Genomic DNA, 9,003 nt, shown 5'->3' on the forward strand with positions numbered 1-9,003 from the left:
TAGTATCCTACACCATTGGAGAATATCACACAAGAAAAGAAAATAATGATTGGATATGTAATGCATCCAATTTCAGGCTCAAAATCTCACGGGTTTTATTTGTCTACCAAATTTAATTCCCCTCTTGTCTCAATAGAGTAATGGTCATGATGCTAGTCCACATAAACGCTAAAACCTATAAGACAAGAGAACATTCAAGTCTGGTTCTCCCATATTGTTAACTTGTAATCAAAAGCCTTTGAGAATCAGTTGAAAGATGGTATAAGAAGTTGTCAAGTCCCAATTAATGAGCATCTATCTAGTTCAATGATCGATAAAGGTTAAGCATTCATGTCATCATCAGGAGATCATTTCCCTAATTGTTTTTGTTTTTGTTTTTTGGAACAAAGCAAAAGAAGAACTAAAATAAAAGAAAAACAAGCAATTATCGACAGCAATCAATGCATAAACAACCCACACCCCAAGCTTAAGATCTACATTGTCCTCAATGTAATAAGATAAAAATTAGTGCAAGGGTGCAGAGGACATACCAACTCGCTGGTCAGAAGGAGGCGGCGCTGAGGCATCCTGTCGGACATGTCGCTCGTGAAAAGACTGCATCATGTAGTGTATAGAGTCCAGTAGTTGTCCTTGACGTTGTTGCTCTTGCTCGATGGCACCTACACGGTTAGTAAGAGAAGGAAGAGAAATATGGATAGCTGATAATTCCGCTGACCAATCAGGGTGATGGAAAGAGTTAGTTCCCCTGGTAGGCTCAGCCTAAATAGGGATCGGGGGTACCGTGTCAGCATCCTCAGCTGGCACAACCTCATGACCATCACAAATCATAAAATCAGATGTTAGGTAGGACCAATTGGCATGAACATGGATGGTCGTGCGATCAGGATCAGGGAGTGGGAAAAGATAATTATCCTGAAAACATAACCATAATATATTGCCCTTATTACTAATCAATTTCATATGTAGACAAGCATCGAGGTTAATGGACGCACTAGGGCTTAATGGATGAAGTCCATCTACAAATTCTCCTAAACCTATCCCGTAAGCTAAAGTGGTAATCAAGCCCCAAAAACAATTTTTCCGCTCGTTGCTCTCGCTGCACGACACATATGATGAATCATAAAAGCTCCTGTGTCAATCTTATGTCCTTCAACCATGGCACATGAAAAGTAAAGTTCTCTCTGACACATGATTCCATCACTCTCGCCTCGACCGAAAATGGTAAAAGCCATGAACCTCTGTAAATATCTAAAGCATGGGTTATAAACAGCAGAGGCTCGTGACAAGGAGGGATCATAAGGTCTTTGAGTGGTAGAGCGTGCGATTGAAGTCCAAAATGGGGTCAAGTTAAAGTTTTTGGGAACAATTCTAGCCCCACCCTCCGGAAAACCAAATATCTGATTTAATTGTGCTAATGTAAGTGTGTGAGACTGGTTAAATAGCCTGAAAGTGATTTTCCCTTCCTTTACACCCTCACCATTAAATAAAACAGCATCAAGAGAGCTCAAAAATTCGAGAGTAATACGCTCATACGTGTGGTGTTTAGCCTCAACAAAATTTAACCAACCAACCCGTCTTAGGAGGTATGAAACATCATCCCACAGCCCTAACTTACGCAAACAATTCTCATCCAAATAGCGGGTACTCAAAATTCCCCGCTTAACCAGTGTATTATACCTATTTTGTTGTTGTTCATTGACAAATTCTATATCATGAGGATTTTGGGGAGGGGAAGGGTTACCTTTTTGTCGTCGGGACTTAGAACTTGAGGCTCCCTGGCTAATCCGTCCGCGCTTAGGTCCCATGTAGCCTTCCGAAATGCAGTTGACAGAAGATGTTGAAGGCAACCGCTGGCTGTTGTGCCGCAAAATCAAAACAGTGGTGGGGGATTTTGGTCGGTTGTTGGGGGTCGAAGAGGGGTTTCTGCAGTGATGAAGGGGGGTGGTGGTTGGTTGCTAATCGGAGATGGTGAAGGAACGGCGGCTGTTGGGGATGATCGGAAAAGGATAGAGAGACGCCGGCCATGTGATCGGAGAGAGGGAATGGGGTGATTTGCGGTCTGGTCGGCGGTGTTCGTGGTGAGCGGCGGTCGGAGATGACGGCGAAGTTGGGTGGATCTCGGCGGTGAGAGGTGATTGCTGAGGAGGTGGATGCGGTCGGTGGTCGGAGATGATGGTGAAGGGGAAAGAGGGGTGTGGTTGCTGGGTTGAAGAGGGGTTTTATTTTCGGTTTTATTTCTTTTCTTTTTTTTTAAACCAGCGACCCACGGGTGTGGGAGATGGGTGTGGGAGAGTCTGGAATTTGTTTTCCTGTGGACCGTGGGTGTGGTCTACACCACCCCTGGGTGTGGTAGGCTCTGAATTTTTTTTTTACTGTACACCGTGGGTGTGGTCTACACCATCCCGGGGTGTGGTAGGCTCTGCCACTCCATCTTTAACTCCTTTTTCTGTAGTTTTTTTTTAATGTCTTCATTTCTTCACAACTACATGATCAAAAATATTATAAGTTAAATTTATGCCGATCCAATTGCCTAAATAAAATAAAATAAAATAAGATAAATAAAATGGATGAAAACTTGGGTTGCCTCCCAAGAAGCGCTCGTTTATGGTCTTGAGCTCGACCCCTTTTTGCGCTTAATTATCCGACGAAGGGGGATCGGAAAGGGTATAAGTGACCCCTTTCTCGTGTTGTTCCCCTACAATGTAGTGCTTCAATCGTTGCCCATTCACCTTGAAAGATCCCGTTGTTTCACTCCAGACTTCAACAACTCCACTAGGAAAAACCTCGCGGATTTGAAACGGTCCGGACCACCTAGACTTGAGCTTGCCCGGAAAAAGCTTCAAACGAGAGTTGAAAAGTAATACCATATCTCCTTGATTAAACTCTCTTCGAAGGATATTCTTATCGTGCCATCGTTTAGTCTTTTCTTTATAAATGCAAGCATTCTCATAGGAATCTAATCGTAGCTCATCTAGCTCATGAAGTTGAAGCTTTCTTTTCTCACCTACGGCCTTCATATCGAAATTTAGCAACTTGATAGCCCAATACGCCTTATGCTCTAACTCAACTGGGAGATGACACGATTTGCCATATACCAATTTGAATGGTGTCATACCTATGGGTGTTTTGTAGGCAGTTCGATAGGCCCATAAGGCATCCGTGAGTTTCATAGACCAGTCCTTTCTCGAACAATTAACTGTTTTCTCCAAGATACTCTTGATTTCTCGATTCGAAACCTCCACTTGACCGCTAGTTTGAGGATGGTATGGCGTGGCAACCTTATGAGTGACCCCATATTATCGTAAGAGAGCTTCGAATTTTCTTTCAATGAAGTGTGAACCTCCATCACTGATTACCGTCCGTGGCACCCTAAATCTTGGAAAAATAACGTTCTTGAATAGTTTCACAACAACTTTAGCATCGTTGGATCTTGGAAAAATAACGTTCTTGAATAGTTTCACAACAACTTTAGCATCGTTGGTGGGGGATGCTATCGTTTCTACCCATTTGGAGACGTAGTCCACCGCCACTAAGATGAACTTGTTGTTACATGATGACGGGAACGGTCCTATGAAATCTATCACCCACACATCAAAGACCTCAATTTCCAAGATGGAGTGTAAAGGCATCTCATGTCGCTCCGAAATATTCCCGGTCCTCTGACAACTATCACAAGATATCACAAACTGTCTTGCATCCCGGAAAAGACTCGGCCAATAGAAACCTGATTGTAGAACTTTTGCAACTGTCTTTGAAGTGCTTGCATGTCCTCCGTAGGAAGATGAGTGGCAATGATGGAGAATACTGGCAACCTCATCTTCAGGAATACACCTTCTGAACATCCCATCAACACACCGTTTGTATAGAAATGGTTCATCCCAAAAATAATACTTCAAGTCAGCAAAGAACTTCTTCTTCTGTTGATAGCTCAGATCCGGAGGCAAGACTCCACACACTATGTAATTGACGAAGTCCGCATACCATGGTGCATCCAATCTTTCAATGGCTAACAACTGATCATCTGGGAAAGAGTCATCGATCGGTAGTTCATCCTCCTCCTTATCATGTGATTCTTGCTTCATCCTCGACAAATGGTCTGCCACCAAATTTTCCGTCCCTTTCTTGTCCTTGATCTCTAGGTCAAATTCTTGCAAAAGTAGTATCCATCGGATCAACCTAGGCTTGGCATCTTGCTTGCTCAAAAGATATTTGATGGCGGAGTGGTCGGTATAAACGATGACTTTGGACCCCACTAAGTAAGACCTGAACTTGTCAAAGGCGAATACAACTGCTAATAGCTCCTTTTCAGTGGTAGCGTAGTTAACTTGGGCTTCATCAAGAGTGCGACTAGCATAATAAATTGCATGAACTATCTTGTTCTTCCTTTGGCCCAACACAGCACCAACCGCATAATCACTTGCATCAGTCATGACTTCAAATGGGAGATTCCAGTCCGGCGGTTGCATAATAGGAGCTGTTATCAATGCTTCTTTCAACCTGCAAAAAGCATCAAGACATTCATCAGTGAAATCAAAGGTAGCATCTTTAAGAAGAAGGTTAGTTAAGGGTTTTGAAATTTTTGAGAAATCTTTGATGAAACGCCGATAGAAACCGGCATGTCCCAAGAAACTTCTTACTCCCCTAACCGACGTTGGTGGAGGCAATTTTTCAATGACTTCCACTTTTGATCGATCAACCTCAATTCCGCACTCAGACACCTTGTGCCCTAAAACTATTCCATCCCTTACAATAAAGTGGCATTTCTCCCAGTTTAGGACTAAATTAACTTATTCGCAACGCTGCAAAACTCGAGACAAGTTAGATAAACAACCATCAAAAGTAGTTCCATACACGGAGAAGTCATCCATAAACATGTCCATAATATCCTCTATAAAATGAAAGAAAATGGCCATCATACATCGTTGAAAAGTGGCGGGGGCATTGCAAAGACCAAAAGGCATGCGCCTATAAGCAAAGGTCCCATAGGGACAGGTAAAAGTGGTCTTTTCCTGGTCACTAGGATGGATAGGAATTTGGAAAAATCCCGAATAGCCATCTAAATAACAAAAATATGAATGCCTAGCCAACCTTTCCAACATCTGGTCTATAAAGGGAAGTGGAAAATGATCTTTTCGGGTTGCCTTGTTCAATTTCCTATAATCAATACACATCCTCCAACCCGTAACCGTCCTAGTAGGGATAAGTTCGTTATTTGCATTCTTAACTACGGTCACACCTCCCTTTTTAGGAACCACATGAACCGGGCTAACCCATTCACTATCAGAAATAGGATAGATTACCCCAGAATCTAGTAGCTTAAGCACTTCCTTTTTAACCACTTCTTTCATGTTAGGATTTAATCTACGTTGGTGTTCTATAGAGGGTTTATGATCATCTTCCAAGAGAATTCTATGCATGCAAATTGATGGATTAATTCCCTTAATGTCGTTCATGGTGTATCCTATGACCTTGCGATGCATCCTAAGTGTTCTAAGCAACTTATCAGTTTCATTTTCATTCAGACATGCATTCACAATCACAGGATAAGTAAAATCAGGGCCAAGAAATTCATACCTTAAAGAGGAAGGGAGGGGTTTTAATTCTACCTTTGGTGCATTATCCTCTTCACAAATAGAACCTTTTGGCTCTAGCATCAATCTTTCAAGCTTTGCATTTCGAAGTGGAGCAGTTGATGTTGATTCTAAAGATTGAGCATACGCGGCTACCTCGGGGTCTTCATCATTTATTGAACCATCACTTACCAAACATTTCTCAAGTGGATCAGCTGAGTTATTATTTGAAATTTGCTCATGTGTACACTTGTCAATGACGTCGACCCTGTAACAAATTGTATCAGTTAGAGGGAGTTTCATAGTATTGCTTAAATCAAATTCTACCGTCTCCCCTCCAATATTTAGAGAGAGCCTTCCATTTTTAACATCGATTATAGCACCTGCAGTAGCAAGGAAGGGTCTTCCTAATATAATTGGAATGTTAGAATCTTCTTCTATTTCTAAAATAACGAAGTCAATCGGGATAGAGAACTTACCGACCTGGATAGGTACATCTTCAAGTATACCTACCGGATATTTTACCGATCGATCCGCCAATTGGACCTAAATTACAAATAGACATCGGCATCAAACTTACGCTTGCACCTAAATTACACAAAGCACGGTTAATAGAGACATTACTAATAACACAAGGAATAGAAAATGAACCTGGATCCTTAAGCTTAGGAGGCAGCTTATTCTGGATGATAGCACTACACTCCTCAGTAAGGGCCACAGTCTCGTATTCTTCCAATTTCCATTTGTTAGATAGGATCTCTTTCAAGAACTTAGCATAAGAAGGCATTTGAGAAATAGCTTCAGTGAACGGGATATTGATGTGCAACTTTTTCAAAATCTCCAAAAATTTTCCGAATTGCTTTTCTAACTTAGCCTTAGCTAACCTTTGTGGAAAGGGTAGAGGAGGCTTGTAAGGAGCGGGGGCCACATATTTTTCAACTTTTTCTTCTTCTTGCGTTTGGGTCTCATTATCCACATCTATCACGTTTTCATTTTTTTCTTCATGATGACCATCCACCCCATCATTTTCCTTCATCTTGGATCCCTCATATTGTTTTCCACTTCTTAGAGTTATAGCATTCACATGACTCCTGGGATTTGTCTCAAGTTGTCCAGGTAGCATGCCTGAAGGCCTAGAGGAAGAGCTAACATTTTGTGCCAATTGGGTGATTTGTGTCTCTAACATCTTGTTATGCGTAGCTAGGGAATCCATCTTAGAGGCCAATTGTTTTACCACCTCATTCGTGGTTTGTTGTTGCTGCTTAAACTCTTCATTCAATTTTGATTGAGTCGTCACAAACTTCTCCATCATATTTTCCAAATTTGACTTTTGAGAAGGGAAATTAGATTGATGAGCACGAAAACCAGGTGGACCAAAATTAGATGCAGGCATGGGATTTCCAGGTGGGTTTCTATAAGAAAAATTAGGATGATTCCTCCACCCCGGATTATAAGTATTGGAGAATGGGTCTCCCTTCTGATTAAAGTTATTAACATAGCTAACTTTCTCATTACCAGAAGTATCAATGGATGGGGGGTTTCCTAATTGACATTGAAGTGCAGAATGACCCACATAGCCACATATCTCACATGAAATTGAAGTAGACTGTAGGGTGTAAATTTGATTTCCCGAAAACAGGGAGTTTCGTTTGTATTGATAAGAAAGCTTATTACAAACTAATAATCAAATGTTTACAACAGAAGCAGAGGGAATGCCCTCTTTGTTTTGTGTGGGGTCTTTAGGTGGCAATAGGACGCTTCGCTTGATGCTTATGTCGAGTCTGCTTCCCTTTGACCGTTCGATCGAGGTTGCTGGAGAGCTTCAGTACACAGTAGAAGCTCAAGTCGATGGAGTTCGGGTCTGCTTGGTTCGCCAGCGATCAGGGCTCAGAACCAGGCAGTGGTGCTGTAATGCAAGGATTATGCGAACAGCTTGGTCTCAACTGCTTTTCTCCAAGTTTTTTGACCTCTCTCAAAGCTTGCTGGAAGAGGCTTTTAAATGGAAGAAGGACTGCTTGACTGCTCCTTGAATTATGGGATGTGACCATACATTGTTCGGAGCTATCCTATTGCCCATTCGTACCACTAGTGGTCATTCGAAGAGCTGTGCTCTGCATCACCTCACGTAGGAGTGGGAAAGCCCCTCCTCATATGCGTGACAACGGCTGTCGGATGCTTGCGTGGATCTGACCAACCACCGAGCGCCGGCGGCTCTTGCCCGTTGTTTGGACAGCTGAGGTGAGTCGCATTTATGAGAATGCAGGCTGTTTTGACATCTGTCTGCTCAGTTGTACTGTGGGCGGCTGTTCGGCGGGCCTGGAGTGCCGTGCCTTCTCTCTTCAGGTCAAGAGAGGCGGGAAAGCATGTTCCTGGCACTCGAGTGGGTTTGGACAGCTCGCCGAATGCTGGCGGATTCGTCTCCTAACTCAGTCAGCCAAGGTGAGATGCATTTATGAATGCTCAGGTCGACTCGACACCTGTCCAGTCCTTCGCACTGTGAGCGGCCGCTCGATGGTCTTGGAGTACTGTGTCCTCTCTCTTTGGGTCGAGAGAGGAGGGAAAGCCCATCGCAGCACGTGGGGTAACAGATGTCTGGCCGTATTGGCGGCCTTGGGGTTTGCGGGCGGATTCGACCTTGGACTCGGGCAGGCGAGTTGTGTCCATGGCGAAATTCCGCTATCCCAGTTGATTCTGGCTCATACAGGCGAGTTGATCATTCGGGTGAATTTCCTGCAAGCTCACGGAGGTATTTTTTTACCGTCTACAAGACCCCCTTCAAAGTTTTCAGACCTAAACCGGCTTGTGTGTGGTCTGGAATACTTTGAATGAAGAAGTCTTTCACGAAGTACGCGCGCTTGGTTTCTTTTAGGATTTTTAGCAAACCCTCAGCTATCAACGGGTTTGATGTGCCTTTACCGATCATCGTTTGAATCGGGCTAGCCATACTATTCCCCTCAGTATGATGAGTTGTCGAGTAGTTTCTCTCAGGCTTGATGCTAAGATTTCTACTCTCAACCTCAGCCGTTTGAGGCGTGGTTTTAAGCGAGATAATCTTTTTGGCGTTTCAAAGTTTGGGACAAGTCGTGTTACTTGTCGTTTATCTCCAGGAGCGAATAATCCGTTCAGGCAAAGTTCGGTTTTGGAGGCGAAATTCCGCTCGACTTGCGGATTTGGGTCGAATTCTCGTAGGCGAGACCTTTCTTTTCGGGCGAACTCGGTTTGGTGTGGGTGAGCCACGCGTCCGCTAGTGGACTTCCTGCTTTCCAGCTAAAACGGCGTGGTTCTGTCACATCGCGTTCTGACGCAAGCTTCGTGTTCTCCGTTTGAATCGTGGCCGTGGTTTTCGAACCCAACCGTCAGATACAACCGTCGATTTTCGTTCAGATTTGGGGTTTTTCGCCCGACCCGTTTCCCGCCTCGATGTGGCACTTCG

At 43.5% G+C, this 9,003-nt stretch overlaps 1 protein-coding gene across 1 annotated transcript; it reads right to left on the reverse strand.

The window, feature by feature from the left end:
* Nucleotides 1–599: 599 nt before the first annotated feature.
* LOC109828314 lies at nt 600–8,234 on the reverse strand. The gene is made up of 6 exons (XM_020395338.1): nt 8,097–8,234; nt 6,151–7,176; nt 5,089–6,053; nt 3,357–4,497; nt 781–912; nt 600–659 (listed from the first exon to the last, which is right to left on the reverse strand). Exons 1-6 carry the CDS (start codon nt 8,232–8,234, stop codon nt 600–602), a joined length of 3,462 nt encoding a protein of 1,153 aa, XP_020250927.1.
* Nucleotides 8,235–9,003: the final 769 nt, after the last annotated feature.

The sequence above is a fragment of the Asparagus officinalis genome, unplaced genomic scaffold (assembly GCF_001876935.1).
Source record: "Asparagus officinalis unplaced genomic scaffold, Aspof.V1 AsparagusV1_Un1005, whole genome shotgun sequence".
NCBI classification, from domain to species: domain Eukaryota; kingdom Viridiplantae; phylum Streptophyta; class Magnoliopsida; order Asparagales; family Asparagaceae; genus Asparagus; species Asparagus officinalis.

Coding starts and splice junctions, on each gene's coding strand:
- LOC109828314 (XM_020395338.1), bottom strand. CDS start 8,234: ATGGACACAACTCGCCTGCCCGAGTCCAAGGTCGAATCCGCCCGCAAA. Junction 7,177..8,096: donor ACCCAAAGAGAGAGGACACA/GTACTCCAAGAC, acceptor TACACCCTACAG/TCTACTTCAATTTCATGTGA. Junction 6,054..6,150: donor TGTGTAATTTAGGTGCAAGC/GTAAGTTTGATG, acceptor GTACCTATCCAG/GTCGGTAAGTTCTCTATCCC.